At 37.4% G+C, this 25,383-nt stretch overlaps 1 protein-coding gene across 1 annotated transcript in view; it reads left to right on the top strand.

The window, feature by feature from the left end:
* HADHA (hydroxyacyl-CoA dehydrogenase trifunctional multienzyme complex subunit alpha) overlaps positions 1 to 25,383 on the top strand; it is a 69,287-nt gene that overhangs the window by 3,912 nt on the left and 39,992 nt on the right. The window contains exons 2-9 of the mRNA XM_036749558.1: positions 12,445 to 12,486; positions 12,576 to 12,646; positions 14,024 to 14,157; positions 15,484 to 15,622; positions 19,466 to 19,585; positions 21,520 to 21,622; positions 23,282 to 23,404; positions 23,785 to 23,903. Of these exons, the coding sequence (XP_036605453.1) occupies positions 12,445 to 12,486; positions 12,576 to 12,646; positions 14,024 to 14,157; positions 15,484 to 15,622; positions 19,466 to 19,585; positions 21,520 to 21,622; positions 23,282 to 23,404; positions 23,785 to 23,903 (851 nt within the window). The remainder of the gene's footprint in view (positions 1 to 12,444; positions 12,487 to 12,575; positions 12,647 to 14,023; positions 14,158 to 15,483; positions 15,623 to 19,465; positions 19,586 to 21,519; positions 21,623 to 23,281; positions 23,405 to 23,784; positions 23,904 to 25,383) is intronic.

Raw genomic sequence — 25,383 nt, 5'->3', positions numbered from 1 at the left:
AGAGCACCAGCCCTGGAGTCAGGACACTTGACACTTACTAGATGTGTGACCTTGGGCAAGTCACTTAACTCCAATTGCCCTGCCTTCCCCCCCTCCCAAAATAAAAAAAAAAGTTCATTTGAAATGTTACCACATTCTAATTACTTCGAAGTTTGCAGAGTACTTTGCCTTATGATAATTCCTCAGTAGAATGCAGGCTTCTTGAAACCATAAACTGCTTTTATGTCCCAGTGCCCTGCTTAAGCTTAAGTGTTTGTTAAATGTGTCAGTTGAATCCTGTGAGAGCAGGAGCATATGATCCCCATTTTACAGATGAGGAAACTGAGCAACTGTGAAGTTAAATGGCTTGCCCAGGATCACTCACAGCTAGGCTTAAACAACATTTATTTTGTTTAAGCTTTTTTTATGAGGTAGTTTTGTGATCATTTATTGGTTGATCTGGATTTAGTCATCTGTGTTGCATGAAAGGATGTCTTTATTTCAACCATATAAATATTCATTTACGCATATGTTCCTGAAATATTTATGCATTCAACTCTTTTTCTGTTTTATGGCTTTTGGAAGTAGAGGAAAGTGACATAGATTTTATCTTCTTACTGCCTTACTGGTAATGAACATTTTGATTTATTTAATTGCTTTATTGTTCCACATAACTGCATTTGGCAGCCATGAGAAACAAGCCTGAAGCAGATGCTATAGCTAAAATCAACTCCACCCACTTTTTCTGGAAATACAGGCCTTCATATTCACTAAGCACATCCCTCCTTCCTCACATTTTAGGAAACTCACAGGTGTTAGTGTCTTCTTTTTTTTTTTTAAAGATGATGTTTTTCTATTCCCACAGATCATGCAAGTAGGAGCCAGAATGTCTTGTCTCATTACAGTATCATTCGTAACACTGACATAGTCCAAGCTTCTTTAGACCTGTTAACGGTCCAGTCCTACTGTGCTTGCATATCTGTGGCTGCCTGATTATCCTGACTTGGACCCTGATAACTGAGCGTTCTTGGGATCTTATTAGGGTCTCTTTTTGATGTTTATCTGGTAACTTCTCTAGGGTCATCCTGTGTTCTGTCACTCTTTTTCACTCAATGCCACCTCCCACACCAACTGCCCAGCCAAATTCCCTAGGTTAAATGCTTGGGGAAGATACTGAGGTTGTATATTCCTGTATGGTAACAGAAACTGTCAAGGTTATTTCTAAAATTGTAGAGGTATGACCTTGAATTTGAATCAACCACTACCTGCTCAGGCCCACCCCATCTTATTCTCCTTTACAAGTTTTAGCCCTTTGATCATTAATGTTATAGTAATGTTACAACCTCTAATAATTCATTACACAAACATTAAATGAATGACATTTTATATAGTGCCTTAAGGTTTCCAGAGCACTTTAAGTACATTGTAATTTGATTCTCACAATGTTTCCATGAGGTGGGTACATAACAGATGTTATTCCCATGTTACAGGTAAAAAAAAAAAAAAAACCTGAGGCTTAGAGAGGTTTTGACTTATGCATGTTACACAGCACTAAGTTCAAGAGGTTGAATTTGAACCCAGGCATCCTCTAAAGTCTATCAGTCTTTTCACTTTATTATGCTTGAGAGACCTGTGGTTAATCACTAAAGATAATATAGATAAGATACAGGTTCTGCTTTCATGAAGGTGAAATACAATCAGAATTGTAATATAGCATCATATAATTTAGGACTGGAAGGGACTTTAGAGGCCATCTAGTATAGACTTTCATTTTACACATCAGGAAGACAGACCCACAGAGGTTAAGTGACCTGCTCAAAGTTGAAAAACTAATATGCAGTAGAGCTAGAATTCAAAACCAGTTCCTCTGACTACAAATCATTGTTCTTTAATGATTTAAATTGTTGAATTAAACCATGTAAGATGCTATAAGAATCAAATGCTAACACATATATAGCTACCTCAATTCTAGTTGGTCAGAGAGGGGAGACCTCAATATAGGTTGAACAGAGTTGGCTTCATGAAAAAAATCTGGCCTTGATTGATCCTGAAGGCAGTGCTTAGAGGTTGATTAGGAATCAACCAACTAAGATTCTTAGTTTATTGATTTAATAAATGATATTAAATATCTGCCATGTACTAGGTACTGTGTTGAGTATTAGGGGTACAAAAACAAAAATGAAGTTCTACGCTTAAAGTGTTTACATTGGATCAGGAAAAGAAACTTGTAGACATGAGTATGTATGAAATAAATACAGAGTAATTTTGGAAGAGGGTACTAGCATCTGGGAGTTCGGGAAAAGTCTCATATAGGAGGTGCTACTTAAGCTGAACTTTGAGGGAAGATAGCAGTTCTAAGAGGCAGTGTTAAAGAAGGGAGTGCATTCAGAAATGCGGGACAGATTGAGTAAAGGCATGGAGAGGGGATGTCATGGTTGAAGAACAGCAAGAGAACATTTGGGCTGGGTTGTAAAGTGCATGAAAGGGAGTAATTTATAAAATGTCTGAAAATATTTGGAGGCAAGTTGTGAGCAGCTTTTAATACCCAACAAGGAGAATTTGTATTTTATCCTAGAGGAACTAGGGAGCAATTGAAGTTTGTTGAGCAGAGGGGTGACATGGCCAAGCCTATACATTTAAGAATACCACTTTGGCAGTTGTATGGAGGATGGATTGGAGAATTAGAAGGCAATTGTAGTAGGCCATGTGGTGAGGGCCTGCTCTAAGGTCATGGCCTTGTAAGTAGAGAAAAAGGGATATGTGAAAAGATGTTATAGAAGTATAATTAACAAGACTTGGAACTGATAGACTGTGTGGAATAAGGGAAGGAAGATTCGGTAACAACACCAAAGTTTCTCACTTGAGTAACTAGATAAATGGTAGTGCTTTTGATAGAAAAGGTGGTAGGTTTGGGGGAAAATATGAGGTCTGTTTTTGACATGCTGAGTTTGTGCCTATAGGACATGTAGTTTGAAATATCCAGTGAGCTTTTGGTAATTCATTCAGGATTGGAACTCAAGAGACTGTGGCTGGCTGTATAAATCATCTTATAGTTATCTATGTAGAGATAGCTGAACCCAAGAAGACTGATGAGGTCTCTAATCAGCAAGTATTTGTTAAGTACTTAATACATGCCAGGCAGTATGCTAAGTGCTAGGGAAACAAAGAAAGGGAGAAACAATCCTGAAGACAGAAGAGAGGAGGGTCTAGGATAGAAGCTTGAGGCACACCTATAATTGAGAGGAAGAATGTGGATAGAATATGGATAGAATATGGATAGAAGGATCATATCCTTAAGAGGAGAACTAAGAAAGTAGAGCATAAAACATTACATGGTAAGGGTATTTTAGAATTACAGAACAAAGTGCTACATGAAGGCCTTTCATGTATCAGTGAAGCTTTGTGGAGAAGTTGGTTACATTTGAGTTGGACTCTAAAGGTTAAATAATTATTGAATGAACGAAGTGGAGAATTTGGCTGACCATAGAGTACAGAGCATGGAAAAAAGAGATTCTGCTCGAAAGGTAAGCATCAAATTATATAGATACTTTAATGTCAGGCAAAGGAATTTGAAGGCTATTTGGTAGACTTGGGGCTACTGAAGATTCTTTGATCAAAAGAGTAATATGACCAAAATACAGGCATTTCTTAAGGGCTTACTGTGAGTTAGGCACTGTGGTTATAAAAGTAATTCTGTCCCTATACTCAGAGAATTTATATTTTAATGAGGTCTAAATGAGATAACATATGAAACACTTTTCAAGCCATAAATTGATATATAAATGCTAGCCATAATTAGGAGGAACTGACATATGGGAATAATGGGTAAAGAAAGGAATGCTTTGAGATTCACAGAGATGGTGAGTTGATTCCTGGGCTATTGAATTTGCAAGCCTTAATATATTATGTACACAGAAGAAGGGTAGGATGGCAAGATAGCTGGGTGTGCAGCTGGATGAGATGTGAATCATAGTATGCTTAAGAGTGATTATTCTGACATCTCACCCTTACTATCAGTTCTTCCACTCCCCAGTACTTTCCCAGATTACCACCTCTGTCCTGACCTCACTTTCCTCTGGTCCCAAACTCCATCCATTAGTTAAGCAGTTCAACTGCTTACTCTCTTCCATTCTTGAATCCCTTACTTTCTTGTACTTCTTCCATGCAGGCCCACACCTTACCAAAACTCAACCTTGGAATGCTCCTACTCTCCACCTCCTTCATGCCTGTTTACCTGCCTCTAAAAGTCATGCTGACTTTAATGAGAAAAATGAAAGCCATTTCCTGGAAGTTCCTCCCTTTTTCTACATGTCATAGCTCCTTAAAGTCATCATCTATTTTCTCTTTACCCCAGTCTCTGATGAATAAGTGGCTCTTCTCACCCAGGCCAACCGATTCTACATTTACCCATAATCCCATTCCCTCCAGTCTTCTCTAGCAGATTGCCACCGTAATCATTGCCTCTGATCCTTAGTCGGCTGGTTCCTTTACTGCGACTTTTCAAAAAGTTCTCACTATCTCCTTAAGCTATCATCGTATGTCCTTCTCTTTAGCCACATTCTAGCCACTTTCTCTTCTCTCACTTCTGAACACTTTGTAGATCTGGCTTCCCGCCGCACCCACCATTTAACTAAGTAGTTTCTTCCAGCGTTTCTAACGATGATCTCTTGATGGCCACATCCTAGAGCCTTTTCCCAGTCCTTATCTTTCTTGACCTCTCTGTAACATTTGACGTTATTGACCACCTGGATATTTCTCTGGATTTTGGTGATGCTGCTCTGTTTTGATTCTCCTTCTCCTATTTTTTTCTCTGTCTCCTTTGTCAAATCATTACCATTGTCGAGCCCCTTAACTGTGGGTAAACTCCAACGTTGTATTGTAGACCTTTTCTTCTTTTCTCTCTATACTCTTGCTTGGTGACCTCAACTCCCATAGGTCTAGTTATCTCTATGAGGATGACTCCTAGGCTATATAGCCAATCCTGCTCTTTTCTAAGTTCTAGTCCAACATCACCAACTGTCTTTTGGGCATTTCCAACTGTACATCTCAACTTCAGCATGTCCAAAACTTTCAGTCCCTCACACTACTCTTCTCTCAAACTTCTCTCAGACATGAGCACCACCACCTTTCCAGCCACCCAGGTTCAAAACCTCTAAGTCTTCCTTGAGTCTTCACACTCCATCATCCAGTATATATATCATCAGTTGCTAAATCTTGTGTTCACTTCCACATCTACTCTTTAATCTGTCCCTTTCTGACCACTCCTAACTACTCGATAATCCCCTTAGGTCAGGCCTTTATCACCTCTTACCTGGACTATTACAATAATTGGTCTGGCCGACTCAAACGTCCTTTTCATTAATTCATCCTTTATATAACTGCTGAAGTGATTTTTCCCAGAGGGAAAATAAATCCCAATCAATAAATTACAATAATTTTCTATTTTCCCTGGGATCAGATATGAGCTCTTCTCTTCAACATTTAAGCTCTTCTAATCCTGCCCCCAGTTTATGTTTCCAGTCTTTTTCTGCATTATGCCTCTTTATATTCTGTGGAAAAAACTGGCCACTTCTCTGTTCTTCATGTGTGACATTTCATCTCCTGCCTCCATACTTCAGCAAAAATTGTCTTATTCCCCCTTCTCCAATCCCAACCAAGACCTGGAATGACCTTTTTCATCTCCAAGAAGATAAATACCCTGTCTCCTTCTACATTAAGCCTTTACACGCACACACACACACACACACACACACACACACACACACCGCTCCAAAAATTACCTTGTGTCTACTTTGCATAAAGAAATATATACATTTTGGAAAAAAACAATAAAATAGAGAAACTATTGACTAACGTGTTTTTTTTTAAAGAAAGATGGAGAACTAAATGACTAGTAACAAAAATTAAAAGGGTGAATGCACAACCAATGAAGAGGAAATAAAAACAATTATGAGGATCTCTTTTGCCCAACTACATGCCAATAAACTGATGATCTAAGTGAAATGGATGAGTATTTACAAGAATATACATTGTTCAAATTAACAGAACAGGAAATAGAATATTTAAATAACTGTCAAAGGAAAAGAAATTGAATCAGCTATAAATAAGCTCACTAAGAAAAAAAAAAGATCAGGACTAGATGGATTTATAATTGAATTCTACCAAACATTTAAAGAACAATTAATCTCAATGCTGTATAAACTGTTTGGAAAAAATAGGTAAAGAAGGAGTCCCATCAAATTCCTTCTTTGACACAGATAGAATATGCATACCTAAGTTAGGGAGAGCCAAAACAAAGAAAGAAAACTTGGCCAAATTTTTTTAACAAATATTGATGCAAAAATTTTAAATAAAATAAATAGCAAGGAGATTACAACCACATATTACAAGATCATGTACACTCTGATTACAATGGATTTATACCAGGAATGCAGGATTAATTCAGTATTAGGAAAACTATAAGTATAATTGACCATATCAGCAACAAAAATCATGTGGTTATTTCAATACATTAAAAAAAGCTTTTGGCAAAATGCAACACTCATTCCTATTAAAAACACTAGAAAGTGGGAGAAAAAAACTTCCTTACTATCTATATGAAACCAAGAGCAAGCATTCTCTGTACTTGGGATAAGCCAGAAGCCTTTCCAGTAAGATCAAGGGTGGAACAAGTATGTCCATCATCACAATTATTATTCAGTATTATACTAGAAATGCTGACTATAACAAGACAAGAAAAAGAAATGGAAAGAATAAGTATAGGCAATAAGGAAACAAGCCTATCCCTTTTTGCAGATACTAATGATAGTTTATTTACAGAACCCTAGAGGGTCAAGTGAAAATCTAATCCAAATAATTAACTTCAGCAAGGTTTCAGGATATCTTTTTTGTATATTACAAAAAAAAAAAAAACCAGTAGGAAGAGATAGAAACAGGAATTCCATTTAAAATAATGACTCTTGACATATTTTTGGAAATCATAGAGATAGCAATAAAATGAGAAAAAATCAAAGGAGCAAAGATACGCAAAGAGATAAAACTATCCCTTTTTGCTGATGAAGTGATGATTTATTGAGAAAATCCTAGGGCAGGGGTGGGGAACCCTCTGTCTTGAGGCCATGTGTTGCACTTGAGGACCTAGAGGGCCAAATGTGGCCTGGAGGCCGAGGGTTCGCTACCCCTGTCCTAGGGAATCAGCAGAGATACTAATTGAGGCAATTAGTAGTCTCTGAAGGCTACAAAATAAATCCATAAAAATCAACAGCATTTCTATATAATAATCCAAGAGGCAGTGATAGAAAGGGGACTCGTTCCAAATATCTACAAGACACAAAATATTCAGGGATGAAGCTACTAGAGCACACTAAATATTTTTATATATTAAATTAAAAAATGACTCTTAAAAAATAAAAAAACTTATCTAACTGCAAGCATATCCAGTGCTCTGGCTTGTGTCATGCATGTATACTAAAAATTTCAACACTAAAAAAATTAATTTACAGGTTTAACTGTCAAATAAACATTTTACAGAACTCAACAGAATTCTTTTGAGGAAATAAGTCCCTTTTTGATAGTTGGTGTGAAAACTGGAGAGCAGTTTGGCAGTTGTCTTAGGACCAACATTTTATGCTATATTCTATAATAAATACTAAGTGGATACATAACAATATTAAAGATAAAATCATTAGAAAAAATTAGAAGAGAAACACATAATATACCTTTCACAAACTATGGGAAAGAGAAATATTTTTACCAAGTGCGATAAAGACAATTACAAAAGATAAAGTAGATAACTGGTTACATGGAACTGAGAAACTACATAACAAAATTAATGTGGCTAGTATAAGACAGAAATCATTTCAATAGGAAAAAAATTTTACATTATAATTCTCAGATGAGAATGTGGCATCAAAGAAACTAGCAGATACACATAAAACCAAAAAGCCTTCCCTGATGCACAAGTGGTCCAAAGATATGAACAAACAGTTCCCAAAAGAACTACAAACTGTTAACAGTTGTGTGGAAAATGTTCAAAATCACTAAATAATAGGAGAAATTCAAATCTAAACAACCCAGAGGCTTTATTTTACACTTTGAAAATTGACAAAGGTAATAAAAGTTTAAAATAGTAAGTGTTAAAGGAGTTGTGGGAAGGTAGGCACACTGGTACATTGTTAGTAGAGCAGTGAATCAATATAACCATTTTGGAAGACAATTTGGGAATATATGAAATGACTAAAATCTCCATAACCTTTAATTCAGAGATTAAGCTAATAGACTTTCTACCCCAATAAGGTCTTTGATAAGAAAGTCTCCATATACACCAATACATAGCAGGACTTTTTTATGGTAGTAAAGAATTGGAAACAGTAAGTTCCCATCAGGGAATGGCTGAACAAATTGTGGCATGTGTATGTAGTAGAATATTACCATTCTATAAGAAATGAAGAATATAATGAATACAGAGAGTAATTGATGCAGTTATGTAAGTAGAGCCAGAAAAACCCAATATACACAATGATTATGATGAAATAAATGGAAAGAACAATCCAAAATCTATCAAAGGTGAATTTTGCCAAATCGCAAGAGCATGCATGACTCCAAAGAAGAGATATGAGAAGATAACTCATCCCATTTCTTTGCAGAGGGGTGAGGTTCCCAGGTGTGTCGAATTACATATATTTTCATACTTTTTCAATGTATTAATTGGTTTGCATTTTTTTAATCTTTTCCTCCTTTTCTTATTTCTTCTTTAAAAAGTATTTATTATATGGCCTGGTTTCCTGAGAGGGAAAGGGGAAGAGATACTGAGAGAAATTCTAATATAAAATGCAAAAAAATCAACAGAATTTTATTTCAAAAAATTAAATGTCTTGGCTTCAGGGAAACAGGCATGCTCTTACATTGTTGGTAGAATTACAGACAGGTATATGCTTTTGGAGACCAACCTGGCAGTATATATTAGAAGTCACAAAAATGATCATTCTTCTTAATCCAACAACCCCAGATCTTGGAATATTCCCTAAAGATGATATTTAAAGATAGGAAGGGTGGACAGTATAAAATACTTAGAAGCCTACCTGCCAAGACAAACTGAGGAACTATATGAACACTATTACAAAACACCACACAACTAGTCAGATATGAAGATTTGGAAAAATATTAATTGCTCATGGTTAAGCTGAGCCAATATAATAAAAATAAAAATTCTACTTAAATTAATCTACCTATTCAGTGTCATACCAAACTACCAAAAAATTATTTTATAGCACCAGAAAACTAATAATTCATCTGTAAGAACAAAAAGTCAAGAATATCAAGGGAATCAATGGAAAAGACAGTGAAGGAACTGGACCAGATCTCAAACTGTATTATAAGGGGTAACCATCAAAACAGTCATGCTAAGAAATAGAGTGGTGGATCAATGGAACAGATTATGTATACAATATATAGTAGTAAATGACCATAGTAATTTAGTGTTCAATAAACCCGAAGATCCATACTTTGGGACAAGAACTCATTATTTGGATAAATGTTGGAGAAGATGTGGGAAACTTGGAACACTAGTGCATTGTTGGTAGAGTTGTGAACTGATCCAACCATTCTGGAGCGCAATTTAGAACTATGCCCAAAGGGCTATAAAACTGTGCATACCCTTTGATCCAGCAATACTATTATTAGGTCTATATCCTGAGGAGATCATAAAAAAGGGAAAAGGACCAACATGGACAAAAATATTTATGGCAGCTCTTTTTGTGGTGGCAAAGAATTGGAAATTGAGGGGATACTCATTAATTGGGGAATGGCTGAACAAGTCGTGGTGTATGAATGTAATAGAGTACTATTGTGCTATAAGAAATGATGAGCAGTTGGATTTCAGAAAAACCTGGAAAGACTTACATGAACTGATGCTGAGCGAAGTGAGCAGAATCAGGAGAACATTGTACACAGCAGTAGCTATGTTGTGTGATGATTAACTATGATAGACTTAGCTCTTTTCAGCAATACAATGATCCAAGACAATTCCAAAAAACTCATGATGGAAGATGCTAACCATATCCAGAGAAAGAACTATGGAGTCTGAATGCAGAAAGAAGCATGCTATTTTTACTTTTTTTTTGTTTTTTGTTTTTTCTTTCTCGTGGTTTTCCCCTTTTGTTCTAATTCTCCTTTCACAATATGACTAATGTGGAAATATGCTTAACATGATTGTACATGTATAACTTATATTGCTTGCTATCTTGGGGAGGGAGTAGGGGAGAGAGGGAGGGAGAAAAATTTAGAACTCAAAATGTTACAGAAATGAATGTTGAAATTATCTTCACAGATAATTGAGGGGAAAAATACCATTAAGGAAAAAAAAACCCTCACCATTTGACAAAAACTGCTGGGAAAACTAGAAAACAGTAAGTTAGAAACTAGACATAGACTAACATCTCACACTGCATACCAAGATAAGGTAAAAATATGATTTGGACATAAAGGGTGATGCCATAAGCAAATTAGAGGAGCATGGAATAATTTACCTGTCAGATCTATAGATAATGGAAGAATTTAGGACTAAACAAGAGATAGCATTACAAAATGCAAAATGGATAATTTTGATTACATTAAAAGGGGTTTGCATAAACAAAATCAATGCAGCCAAAATCAGAAGGAAAGCAGAAAGCTGGGGGGAAAATTTTATAGTGAGTATCTTGGATAAAGGTCTTATTTCTCAAATATACAGAGAACTGAGTCAAATTATAAGAATACAAGTCATTTTCCAATTGATAAATGGTCAAAGAATATGAACAGTTTTCGAATGAAGAAATCAAAGCTATCTGTAGTCATATGAAAAAATGCTCTAAATCACTGATTAGAGAAATACAAATTAAACAACTCTGAGGTACCACCTCACATCTGGCAGATTAGCTAATGAGACAGAAAAAGAAAATGACAAATGTTGGAGGGAATGTGGGAAAATTGGGGCATCACTGCACTGTTAGTGGAGTTAGGAAGATCCAAAAAAAGGGGGGAGGGAAACGTATTTGTACAGAAATATTTCTAGCAGCTCTTTTTGTGGTAGCAAAGAATTGGAAATTGAAGGGATGCCCAATAGTTGGGAAGTGGCTGAAGAAGTTGAAGGTTATGATTGTGATGAATACTATTGTGCTGTAAGAAATTACGAGCAGGATGCTTTCAGAAAAACCTAGAAAGACTTACATGAACTGATGCAAAGTGAAGTGAGCAGAACCAGGAGATCATTATACACAAGAACAGCAGCATTGATGAAGAACTGTGAATGACTTGGCTATTCTCAGCACTTTTTTTGTTCAAGTTTTCTTCCACAAAATTACTAATATGGAAATGTTTTACCTTATTGCACATGTATAGCCAGTATCAGATTGCTTACCATCTTGGCACCGGGGAAAAGTGGGGGAGAAGAGGGAAGTAGAGAATTTGGAACTCAATTTTTTGTTTGCAGGGGGGAAGGCAGGGCAATTGGGGTTAAGTGACTTGCTCAAGGTCACACAGCTAGTAAGTGTCATAAGTGTCTGAAGCCAGATTTGAACTCAGGTCCTCTTGACTCCAGGGCTAGTGCTCTACTCACTGTGCCACCTAACTGTCCCGAGCTCAAAATTTTTAAAAAAGAATGTTGAAAATTGTTTTTACATGTAATTAGGGAAAATAAAATATTATTTTAAAAAATATAGAAAGGACCTATGTTTACAGAAATATTCACAGCTGCTTTATTCATAATAGCAAAAAACTAGAAACCATGTATTCCATTAATTGGGAAAATAGTTCAATAATAATGGAATGTTAACATCATGGAATATTGTTTTACTGTTATTAAAATAGCAGACATGAAGAATAGAAAGATATATGGGAAATGATATAAAACAAAGTCAAAAGAAGTTACATTGACCACAACTATATTTTTAAAAGGCCACAAAATTGTATGCAGAATGGAGTACTGAAAAAACTGGTGTTAGTGTTTTGTAAAAATTCTTATTTTGAAATTGTTACAATTTTAAGGCCTTATTTGAAGATTTACACTACTTTGAATGTTTGGATATTAAATTATTTACAGTAAAACAAATTTTGAGGTATAAAATGTTTTGTTTAATTGTAGCCATATTGCTGTTTGAGATAACCTTTCACATCTCATGAATAGGTGAACACATGACTAGGGCATAGTCAGAAAACATTTTTTTGCTGTCGTGAGAGATTACAGGCTCAGAACCAAACTGCTTGATAACAGAAGATTAACATAGTCATTTCAACTGCCAAGTCATAAAATTTGCCAGTGGATACAGCTCTGAGAAAACTTAATATAAAATTATCTTTGATGTACCTTCTGTCTAGGTTGTACCTTCTGTCTATGTACCTTTAATCTACTGTCTAGCTTCTATCTGTAAACCCAGAAGTTTTTCCTTGAGTTTTTCAAAGGGTTTCATTTGGATGTCTTGTTTTCAATAGGTTATACCTGCCGCAACTTTGCCCGGTCCTCTGCTGCGTTAAGTAAGTTTATAGCCTTGATTGAAATACTTCACATTTTAATTGGTTTATTAATAATGTTGTTTACAAATAAATCTTCCATTTGCTTTTAGCCGGAACCCATATTAACTATGCAGTCAAAGGAGATGTGGCAGTTGTGCGAATTAACTCACCCAATTCAAAGGTATTTGCTTGTTGTTTAAGAATCCTGTGCTTTTTCATCATTTGTGGCATATTTTAAAATTGCTCTGGCCTGTATGCTGTAAGGGAATGTCATAGAAAATAATCCATGCTCTGATAGTAATTAGATATCATAATGAGTTGACTCTTAATCCTGAAGGTTAACCTATATATTGGCTTTTGACACACTGCCCAGGAAGAGCAAAGATTCAGAAGCAGAAATTATGGCTTTGCATTCCTTCCATCTGACTTTTCAAGGATGCTTAAGACCAGCCTTCTGGTACAAGGGAGAAGAGGAAAGTGAACTGTTTTAAGTTTGAATTAGCTTAAAATATTCACCAGCCCTTCCCAGGAAGGAATATTAAAAGAAATTGAAAGCAGATTACTTTCCTAAAGATGCCTTATAGGTAGAAATGTTATAGCTTTGACACAGACTATCATTTATACTAATCAAGTTCAGTTAAGAGTGCTCAGCCCTTGTATAAGCCCACAGCTACACATTATCATAGCTTCTCTGTTAGGCATTGTTTTCTACTAATTAGAACCCCACCCACCCACCCAAACTCCAGTAAAGCATTTTTTTTAAATTTATTTTTTTTTTCCTTTTTGGAGGGGGGAAGGCAGGGCAATTGGGGTTAAGTGACTTGCCCAAGGTCACACAGCTAGGAAGTGTGTCAAGTGTCTGAGGCTGGATTTGAACTCAGGTCCTGCTGACTTCAGGGCTGGTGCTCTACTCACTGCACCACCTAGCTGCCCCCCAGTAAAGCATTTTGCATTAATTTAGCCTTCTACAAAGGACAGCTGATTCAAATGCTTAATATTTCTGAAATTTTGTAGAGTCCTAAGCAATGAAAGATACTGAGTTAAAGCAGTTGATATATGCAATAAAGTAAAGCAGTAGTTACCCTTTAGTTTTCGATTACCCACAATTTGCCCTGTTCTTTTTGGTCTTAGAGTATATTAGAGTGTATTCCTAATACCTCATGGACCAAGCTTTTTAATTTTATATATAAGCAATGTGTTTAGAGAGAGAGAGAGAGCATGCTGTTTCCCTTTTCTAAGACATATGGTAGTTTTTTCTTTGCCTCTCCTGTCATCAACATTTTATCTCATTTTGAATTGAAATTTGATCTTGTCAGATCTGAGGCATCTATAATGTAATGGAAATTATATTGGAATTGGAACCAAAAGATAATTTGTTAATGTAGTAGAATTTTTCACCATAGACAGATCACTTACCTGTTCTAGACTTATTTCTTTATCTATTAAAAATATGGAGATAATAATACCTACATTATCTACCTCACCATTGTAATAATCAGAAAACATGTAAATGTTTGCTATTTATTGTTGTTATTCTTATGTTGTTATTACTTGGCAGGTAAACACTCTGAATAAAGAGTTGCATTCAGATTTTGTACAAGTAATGAATGAAATATGGGCAAATGATACACTCAAAAGTGCTGTCATTATCTCTACAAAGCCAGGCTGCTTTATTGCTGGTGCTGATATCAAGTAAGTGTGTCATTTTAGCTAGTGAAGTGTGGAGGGATGTGTGTGGATGTGTATGAGAGAGTATATAGGTGTTATTCTTCAAAATAAAATGGAGAGAAAACCTATGATTCTTTTCTAAAAATTTTTTTTATTTATGTCTTGATTTTGCATCACTCATGTTTGACTTTATACAGGAAGTTCCCTCCCATTCCCAGAGAACAATTTCTTGTACCACGGAATAAAGACTACTCAACTCAGATGAATCTGTGATTTAATTAATTGGGGAGTTCCCTCCAATGATACAAATTATAATCCTTCCTTGCCTGTCCATCCTACATAATTCTTGCCAATGTCCTCCCATAAGTTGGCCTCTAAGGCTCTGCCCATCTGTGAATCTTCCTCATCTGGAGGCCTTCCTTTTTTTCTCCTGACATTGTGACAATACCAGTAGAATGCTGTGGCTGTCTACCTGTCTTCCTCTTTCCATGTAACCCACCTGTCTTCTCTTCCTAACATGCAGTTCCTTGATGACAACTTTTATTCCTGATCTTCAGAGCTCATCATTTGTTATATGTTTCAGTCTGCTTACAACCATGAAATAGAAAAGTAATAAAGAACTTAAAACAAGGGGAAAAAGAGTTGAGCAAAGCAACCCACCATATAACAGTTTGCCATGCAGTGTTCTATACACATAGCCCCCCACCTCTACAAAGAATGGGGAGGTTCATTCCCATGTCTCTTCTTTGGACCAAACTTTGGTCATTAATTTCAGAGCATTTAGTTTCAATTGGTTTGTTCTTGTTGTTCTTTCCATTTACATTTTTGTCATTATTGTTGTTGTTTTCCTGGTTCTACTTATTTTACTTTCCATCAGTTCATATAAGTTTTACCATGCTTCTCTATGTTCTTCATATTCATTGTTTTTTACAGCACAGCAATATTTCATTAAATGCATGTACCACAACTTATTAGCCATTACCCTATCTGTCAGCACCTGCTTTGTTCCACTTCTTTGTTACTACAAAAAGTGCTGCTAAAAATATTTTGGTGTCTATGGATATCTCTGTCTTCGACATCTTTAGGATAGTTGTTGGATATCTGGGTCAAAGGGTATCAACATTTTAAACAATTTCTTAGTATTCCAAATTGCTTTCCAGGATGCAGTGTATTAGTGGGCCTATCTTTCTAAAACCTTCCAGTGTTCATTCCAATTGTTTATCATCCTGAGCAAAGAAAGATTCATTACCAAGCATGTCATGGTATGGTGTGGGGGTGGTATACATTAATGACAATAAAACCAATAGAGGAGGCAACGGTTTTATTTTTGTACTTTCTCATACACTGCAGCATGATAGCTTCTTGCAAGACTGCTGAGGAGGTAACACAGTTATCACAAGATGGACAACAAATATTTGAGAAACTTGAGAAGTCTCCAAAGCCTATTGTGGCTGCCATCAGTGGGACCTGCCTGGGAGGAGGACTTGAGGTACAGTTTTATACCAAAGTTACTAAAACTTTGCATAACAGTGGAGGGAGGATGAGACCTGCTGGCAGAATATACTTAGAGTACCTAACAGATTCGAAGAAGTTGGAGCCATTTAAGAATAGCTGCTTAGTCTTTAAGTATATAGAACAGAACTGAATGGGGAGAGAGAACTCATTGCTTGTTCGGTTTTTACAGCAGTTCTGGCCTCAGCTTTACCAGTAATTCATTATGTAACCTTGGACAAATCATTTAAGATCTTTGGACTTTGGTTTTTTCATCAGTAAAATAAGGGCATTGGGCTAGATTATCTCTTAAGATCTCTTGCAGCCCTAAAAGTTCTATGATCTAATGAATTCTATGACCACTTATTCTGTGTATAGTACTATGCTTAGTTAGGGATAGAGAGATATGATATCTTTGACCTTAAAGAGCTTACCATTTAGTTGAAGAAACAAGCTACATAAAGAACAATACTAGAAAGGATATGATTAAGTGACATGTGACTAGTGCATATAATAAATACTCATGGAAATAAGATGCAGGGAGAGTCCACTAAGGGCTGGAGTAGAAAGGAATAGTTCATGGTAAGGCTTACGTTTGTCCTTGAAGATGATATCTGTCTAGCCACAAAAGAATAAACAGGGTATTCCAGGCAGGTGGCACAGCATGGGCAGGAATGAGCAAGATTTAAGCAATGAGGGCGGAGCCAAGATGGCGGCTGGTAAGCACAGACTAGAGTGAGCTCCGTACCCGAGCCCCCCAAAAACCTATAAAAATGGCTCTGAACCAATTCTAGAACGGCAGAACCCACAGAACAGCAGAGGGAAGCAGGGCTCCAGCCCAGGACAGCCCGGATAGTCTCTGGGTGAGCTCTATTCCACACAGAGCTGGGAGCTGGGAGCTGGGAGCTGGGAGCTGGGAACGGAGTGGAGCAGAGCCCAGCCTGAGCGGCGTGGACGATCCAGTCCAGAAGCCGGGCGGAGGGGGCCCTAGCGCCCTGAATACGTGAGCAGTTACCAGACCCCTCGACCCACAAACACCAAAGACTGCGGAGAAGGTTAGTGGGAAAAGCTGCGGGAGTGGAAGGAGTTCGCGGTTCGGCTTCCAGCCCCGGGGGCAGCGGAGGTGGGGCAGCTACAGCTGTTGTTACTTCCGGCTCCAGGCCCACCTGGTGGGGGGAATTAAGTGGCGGATCACAGCAGGGGTGCACAGCCTGCCGAAGATCTGAGCCCAGTCTGGACTGGGGGTCCTTGGGGAAGGAGGAGTGCGGCTCTGACAGAGCTGGCACCTCCCCCCCAAACGTAGAACATAGAACTCTGTAATCTACAAGCAGTCATACCCCACTGAAAAACTCAAGGGTCAAGTTAGTTGGTTGGGAATATGGCCAGGACGCGAAAACGCGCCCAGATTCAGTCTCAGACTTTGGATTCTTTCTTTGGTGACAAAGAAGACCAAAACATACAGCCTAAAGAAGACAGCAAAGTCATAGAGCCTACAACCAAAGCCTCCAAGAAAAACATGAACTGGCCCCAGACCATAGAAGAACTCAAAAAGGATTTGGAAAAGCAAGTTAGAGAAGTAGAGGAAAAATTGGGAAGAGAAATAAGAAGGATGCGAGAAAACCATGAAAAACAAGTCAATGACTTGCTAAAGGAGACCCAAAAAAATACTGAAAAATACACTGAAGAAAACAACACCTTACAAAATAGACTAACTCAAATGGCAAAAGAGCTCCAAAAAGCCAATGAGGAGAAGAATTCCTTGAAAGGCAGAATTAGCCAAATGGAAAAGGAGGTCCAAAAGACCACTGAAGAAAATACTACTTTAAAAATTAGATTGGAGCAAGTGGAAGCTAGTGACTTTATGAGAAATCAGGATATTATAAAACAGAACCAGAGGAATGAAAAAATGGAAGACAATGTGAAATATCTCCTTGGAAAAACCACTGACCTGGAAAATAGATCCAGGAGAGATAATTTAAAAATTATTGGACTACCTGAAAGCCATGATCAAAAAAAGAGCCTAGATACCATCTTTCAGGAAATTATCAAGGAGAACTGCCCTGATATTCTAGAGCCACAGGGCAAAATAGAAATTGAAAGAATCCATCGATCGCCTCCGCAAATAGATCCCAAAAAGAAATCTCCTAGGAATATTGTTGCCAAATTCCAGAGCTCCCAGATCAAGGAGAAAATACTGCAAGCAGCCAGAAAGAAACAATTTGAATATTGTGGAAACCCAATCAGAATAACCCAAGATCTGGCAGCTTCTACATTAAGAGATCGAAGGGCTTGGAATGCGATATTCCGGAGGTCAATGGAGCTAGGATTAAAACCTAGAATCACCTACCCAGCAAAACTAAGTATCATGTTCCAAGGCAAAATATGGACTTTCAATAAAATGGAGGACTTTCAAGCTTTCTCAGTGAAAAGACCAGAACTGAATAGAAAATTTGACTTTCAAACACAAGAATCAAGAGAAGCATGAAAAGGTAATCAAGAAACGGAAATTGCAAGGGACTTACTAAAGTTGAACTGTTTTGTTTACATTCCTACATGGAAAGATGATGAGTATGATTCATGAGACCTCAGTATTAGGGTAGTTGAAGGGAATATGCATATATATATATGCATATATATATGTTTATGTATATATATAAGTGAATGTGTATGTATGCATGTATCTATGTGTATATGTATGTATGTGTATGTATGTGTGTATATATATATATGTAAAAGAGAGAGAGCAGACACAGGGTGAGTTGAGGTTGAAGGGAAGATAGCTAAAAGAAATAAAATGAAATTAAGGGATGAGAGAGTAACTTACTGAGAGAGGGAGATAGGGAGAGATAGAATGGGGTGGATTATCTCCCATAAAGGTGGCAAGAGGAAGCAGTTCTAGGAGAGGAGGGGAGTGGGCAGGTGAGGGGGGAATGAGTGAACCTTGCTCTCATCAGATTTGGCCTGAGGGGGAATACCATACATACTCAGTTGGGTATCTTACCCCACAGGAAAGAAGAGGGAGGAAGATAAAAAAAAAAAATAAAAGGCAGGGGGATGATGGAGTGGAGGGCAGATGGGGGTGGAGGTAATCAAAACAAACACTTTGGAAAGGGGACAGGGTCAAGGAAGAAAATTCAATAAAGCGGGATGGGTTGGGAAGGAGCAAAATGTAGTTAGCCTTTCACAACATGAATATTGTGGAAGGGTTATACATAATAATACATGTGTGGCCTAGGTTGAATTGCTCAACTTCTTAGGGAGGGTGGGTGGGAAGGGAAGAGGGAAGGGAATTTGGAACTCAAAGTTTTAAAATCAGATGTTCAAAAACAAAAAAACTTTTGTATGCAACTAAAAAATAAGATACACAGGCAATGGGGCGTAGAAATTTATCTTGCCCTACAAGAAAGGAAGGGAAAAGGGGATGAGAGGGGAGGGGGGTGATAGAGGGGAGGGCTGACTGGGGAACAGGGCAACCAGAATATACGCCATCTTGGAGTGGGGGGGGAGGGCAGAAATGGGGAGAAAATTTGTAATCCAAACTGTTGTGAAAATCAATGCTGAAAACCAAATATGTTAAATAAATAAATTGCATTAAAAAAAAAAAAGATTTAAGCAATGAGTAACCCTGCATATATTATAATTTCTAAAAGAGGTGTCCTATAGGTGAATGAGGTAGGAGAGGTAGTGGATTTGAAAGAGCTATTTTAGAAAGCCTTGCATACCAGGCTAAAGATCTTAGACTTGGTTATGTTGGCATGTTTCTAACTCAAGGAGTTTTGAGAGCCCTGCCTATTTTGACTGTTGACATATTTTCTAACTCCTTTCTTCCCTGTCTTTGAAGCTTGCCCTTGCATGTCAATTCAGAATAGCAACAAAAGACAGAACAACAGTATTGGGATCCCCTGAAGTGTTACTGGGAATATTGCCAGGAGCAGGAGCCACTCAAAGGCTCCCAAAGATGGTAAGTTAAGATCTTCACAAACCATAGTCATATACAAGAGAAGCTATATGCCTTTCTGGCCATTTATGCTTTGGTTCCCCCCATGTAGAATTTATGTTCTGAGAGAAAACCTTGAAGTTTAAAGCTTCCCTGGGTATATATGGATGAATTATTCCTAGTTGGGTCTAATCCATTGTCCTCTTAACTGCATTTTATACTATTGTTACTTAACTCAATCTTTAGGTGTGATTTTATTATAAAAATTCCCTCTCTAAGCTTGGTCTAATTGCTATATTCTACAGATTGTTTAAAGCCTGGGTCATTGGGGGGGAGCTGCAGAGTAGGCCTGGTGATAAATGTGCTCATCTGGGAATCATCCCCTAAGGGGTACAAATACCCCAGCAGGTAGCAAGTGGAAGGTAGGTCTAGTGTCCATAAGCCCAAGCTATTGTGGCAGTCTTATAGGCAAGAGAGTGACTGAGACCACATTCTGAACTATTTAAGGAAGAAGTGAAATAAATAGAGCTGGAGATTTAAATGTGGCTGACCTATGAGCATTATGGTATAATGTTATAATGGTGTCCACTAACATGGAGAATGATCAATTGCCAGTCAGAAATTGTATAGCTATTACTTCCATACCAAAGATACATTTCAACCAAGTGGGCTATAAATTGGAGTGTGATGACTTCTGACTGACACCTTTTTTTTGACCCTACAATCCTAATGAATGTCCTCCTGAAATTCTCCCTTGTAACAACAAAAAACAAAAATGCGGAACAAACTAACAAAGTGATCATACATGATAGCATATATAGCATTCCATATTGTGGTATGTAGTGCTTCACCTCTCTACCAAGAGGACTGAAATATATTTCATCATCTTTTCTCTGAGGAGTTTGACATTACAATCAATCAGATTTCAATGACTTTTTAGTGTCATTTTTATGTACAGTATTGTATTAGCAAATTAAATTTTTGTACATTAAATAACACTTTGCCATTGGGAATACTTTCTAATAGGGAGCATTCCTGTGGCATCCCCTATAATGATCTCTGGTCTGGAACATGCTAGTGATTTTTATCCTGCTTCAGTTGTCCAGGCTGCTGTCTCATCTTCCAGAATGTTCTCCATTGGGAATCATCATTGAGGGCCCATATATTTAGAGCTAGAAGGAACTCAACTTGGACATCTCAGTCTTACAAGTTGATAAAACAGAGAACTGAATTTTCATTGCTAATGTTTTAGGCAATATTTTAAATTAGTTCTCAGTCTGTTGATGTCATAATTCTGAAATTCCATTTGTCGACAATGTTTCAAATTAAGAGCTGAAAAAAGTGGTTTGCTCCAATTAATGTCACTAGAAGAACTTAAAAATTTAACCACTTGTCAGTATAACATAGGTCAAACACAGTGGAAAATGTTGGTTTCAGATTGTTAAAGCATATATTCTTTCTATTAATAGGCATTTAGCTACAAAAAAAGTCTTTATTATTTAGTTGTGTTTATCTTTTTTATAGTAGGGCAGCTAGGTGATGCAGTAAATAGAGTGCTGGGGCTAAGGTCAGGAAGATTCATCTGAGTTCAAATGTGGCCTCAGACACTTTCTATCTGTGTGACCCTGGGCAAGTCACTTAACCCTGTTTGCCTCAGTTTTTTCATCTGTAAAATGGACTGGAAAAGGAAATGGCAAACCACTCTAGTATCTTTGCTAAAAAATCCCAAATGGTGTCATGTAGAGTCAGAACCTTTTAATTGTGTGGTGTCATGTAGACTTATTAGGAAGCAACTGGTGTGTCAAAACAATGTATCCAAAAAATTGAGACAATATAGTATTTTCTGCTCTGTAAGCAACATAAAATCCAGCTTGATTAAATGGCAAGCAAAAGTTTCTTTTCAGAATATAATTGTAGATATCCTTGCATTTAGTCTCTGACTCTTAATTGCTTGTTAGGTCGGGATTCCTGCTGCTTTTGACATGATGCTGACTGGCAGAGGCATTCGTCCAGACAAAGCAAAGAAAATGGGTCTGGTTGACCAGTTGGTGGAGCCTCTAGGTAAGAATTCAGAATATCGCGAAGTCGTACTTTATGTGCTTAATTGTCAGCAAGCCTAGGAGTAAGCCCTCTGTTAGTCTTCTCTGACCCAGGGAATCCTGCCTTTTGTCAATAGTATGTGACCTGTAGAAGCAAGGGACTATTGCGGGAAATCCCTAACTGGACCCCTCAGGAATAAGCCATTTTGGAGAGCAAGGTTATTTCTTTAAGCTCAGAATTTTATTATTTTAACTATTTTGGGTGAAAATCTTTCTAAAAATACATTGCATACTTCTCTGCCTCCTTAAATAGAAAATCAGAACTTTTCTTGTCATTAGTGTATCATTTATTATGCCATCTGTAATACAGCTAGTTATATTCTCAACCTATTGATGCTTCCAAGGCTGTTTGACTCTCCACTAAGTCAACACAAACTGTTGTGCTTTAGAGTTCTTCAGATTGCTTCTCATGGTTCTTCCGTCTTGCTTGTGTGTTTGGTTCCAGGAGCCTAGTTTCATCTTTTATACCTACAACTTTTTCACAAATTCAGTGTAATAGAAATAGAATAGAAATAGAACCAGCATCTGCCCCAAGTCTTTCATAGAAGGTCAAATGCCTATGTCTGATGACTTCATTATTTCAGCATTCATTCAGTGAGGATTTTATTTTAATTTGTAGTTTTATCATTTCCTTTTGTTTTTATACCAAAGTTATTTGCCTTTGAATCACTCCTCCATCAACTACCTCCTTAAAGAAAAACAAAAACACTAAAGAAAACCAACTGACACAGTCACTATGTCTAATAGTGTATACCACATTCTGCACTCCAGTCTCCTACCTCTCTACTGAGAGAAGAGTGTTTCATTATCAGTTTGTAGTGAACATTTATTAACTACCTGCAGCTTTCAGTGCCCTATTCTAGGGAATGCAAAAAGTTGAGATAAGACAGATTCTGTGCCATCATCAAGTTTCTAGATAAGTAGGGGAATGAGACAAATCTTTGCAGATATAATACAATATTACATTATAAATGCATTAGAGAGTTGTAACAACAAAAAAAGCCTTGGGGAATGTCATTGTTGAGTAAGGGATTACAAAGGGTTACAAAGATGAGATGATGTTTGCTTTAAAAGGGTGGGTAGAAATTTAACTACAGAAGTAAAAGAGGGAGGGTATTCTAGGAATAAGGAACAGTGTGAACAAAGAATGGTGGGAGATCACAGGTGCACAGGTAACAGAGAGTAGTCTAATTTATCTGGAGCATAAAGTGTATAAAAGGGAATAGATAAATCTGGAAAGGTGAGATAAAGCCAAATAGTGTAGGGCATTGACTATCAGTCAAGTTGAGTAGTTTGAACTTTACCTGGTTGGTGTAAATGGATTTGGACTCCTTTCATTTCCCTTTTGTTGTAACATTTAGAAGTCCATGTGACTTTTTTGGATCCTCTTCCTGTTAGAGGTGTTTCACTGCTACCTAGAAAGGGGAAAATGGAATATTTGACTTAAAGCAAAGTACACGATTGACAGATCTGATAAATGTATTAAAATGATCTGAGGCTTTGTCATCTTATCTAGATAAACTCCTAATAAGATTGCTAAAATTAATTCTCCTTCAGAAATTTGATCTGCCATTCTCTTGCTTGCATTGGTCATGTTTAACTGTTATATTAATGTTTTCAGGACCAGGTTTGAAACCACCAGAAGAACGAACAGTTGAATACCTGGAAGAAGTAGCAATCACCTTTGCAAAAGGACTGGCTGATAAGAAGATCTCTTTGAAGAAGGAAAAGGGGCTGATTGATAGTGAGTATGTGTATTAGAGAAGGCAGAAACAGAGCTGCTACTCTGGGCCCTAAGTGTGAACGGCTGCCATTTTGTCAGAGAAGAATCTATACAGTAATATTTAGTGAAGTCTTTGAGTAGTTTTCACTTCTACTAATAAAAAAGCAGATTTAAGGGAGGTGAAAATTTCATTTTGGAATCACATTATATGCCTTACTCCATTTACTTTAAGTTTAAGGTTAGATGTAAACTGAAGTGTTGCTTGAATGTTTAGGAAAAAAAAATAAAAGACAGTTCTGAACTATGAGACCCATATCATTTAATAGAATTTACAAAAAAAAAAAACTGCCAAGGAAGTTTGATTCTTCTCATTAAGTGTCTGAAAACATTTTGTCTTGCAGAGTTAACGACATACGCCATGACTTTTCCATTTGTGAGGCAACTGATCTACAAAAAAGTTGAAGAGAAGGTACAAAAACAAACCAAAGGCCTTTATCCAGCTCCTCTGCAAATAATTAATGTGAGTTTCTTATCTTTAAATGTTTGCTTGTTTCACAAATGTTTAATTAAATGCCTGCTATGAACAATATAAGTCTTAGACATGACCTGGGGAAGTCCTACAAAACTCCCCAGCATAGCCAAAACAAGATTAAAATGTAAAAATGTTTACCAAAATAAGTAAAACTATAATACAACATAAATAGTGTTAAATTTTGGTTTTCTAAGTCAACATGTAGCCACAGAGATCCCTTTCAATTTGAGTTTGGCACCATTGATGTACAAGATAGTGGCAATGCAAAGACAAAGCAGTCTTTGCCTTCAAGGAACCTATCTTCTACCGGAAGTCTACAACAGGTACATCATTGGCTTTCAGATTATGTACCACAGCATGGTTTCTCTAGGTATGCCCCAAATTGTTTGGAATTTACACTTGAAATTGCATGTACATGCATGAATTTCCAGACCCGCACCTAGCTAGGATTGCCAACTTAACGTGATTCCTCACAGAAAAAAAGTTCATGCTGTACCATAAACAAAAAAAAGTTTGAGAACCACTGATGTACCCAGATAAGTAAATGCAAAGTATTTCAAAGTATAACACTATCTGTGTTGTATTATAGTTCTATTTATTTTGTTAAACATTTCCCAATTTACTAATAATTGGGTGGGAGGAGGAGAAATTAGGAAAATGGATAAATACTCCCTGAGCTGTGCTTAGAAGGAAGTTAGAGATTCTAGGAGGGAGAGGTAAAGCAGGCATATATTCCAGGAATGTATATGACATAGAAGATAGAATATCATGTACACAGGCAAGACCTTGCAGTCTACTTTGACTAGGACAGGAAAATGTGAGAAAGGGAGCAATATATGGTATAAGATTGAACAGGTAGGCGGCGTCCATATTGTAGAGGATTCTAAATGCCAAGCGGAGAATGTTGTACTTAATCATAGAGATCATAAGAAGCCACTAAAGTTCTTTGACTAGGAGTGTGACATGATTGTAACTGTGTTTTAGGAAGATCAATCTGGTATCTGTATTGAAGACGAATTAGAGAAAGTAGAAACCAGAAGCAGGAAGACTAGTTAGGCATTTTCAGTAGTCTTGGCAAGAGGTGGTAAAGGGATCATCAAGACTTGGCAACCAACTTCCAGGGGTGGAGCCAAGATGGCGACTGGAAAGCAGGGACTTGCGTGAGCTCCCCACCACGTCCCTCCAAAAACCTATAAAAAATGGCTCTGAACAAATTCTACAACTGCAGAACCCACAAAATAGCAGAGGGAAGCAGGGATCCAGCCCAGGACAGCCTGGATGGTTGCTGGATGAGGTCTATCGAGCATGGACTGGAGGGGAGCGGAGCTCAGCGTGGGAGGCAGCAGGACCAGCCAGACCAGGAGCTGGGCAGAACAGGACCTAGCACCCTGAATCAGTGAGCTGTGGCAGTTACCAGACTTCTTAATGCACAAACACCAAAGACAACAGAGAAGGTTAGTGGGAAAAT

The sequence above is a fragment of the Trichosurus vulpecula genome, chromosome 3, assembly GCF_011100635.1.
Source record: "Trichosurus vulpecula isolate mTriVul1 chromosome 3, mTriVul1.pri, whole genome shotgun sequence".
Lineage (NCBI taxonomy): Eukaryota > Metazoa > Chordata > Mammalia > Diprotodontia > Phalangeridae > Trichosurus > Trichosurus vulpecula.
Note: the sequence above shows the minus strand (reverse complement) of the source record. Positions and strands in the feature narration are given on the sequence as shown.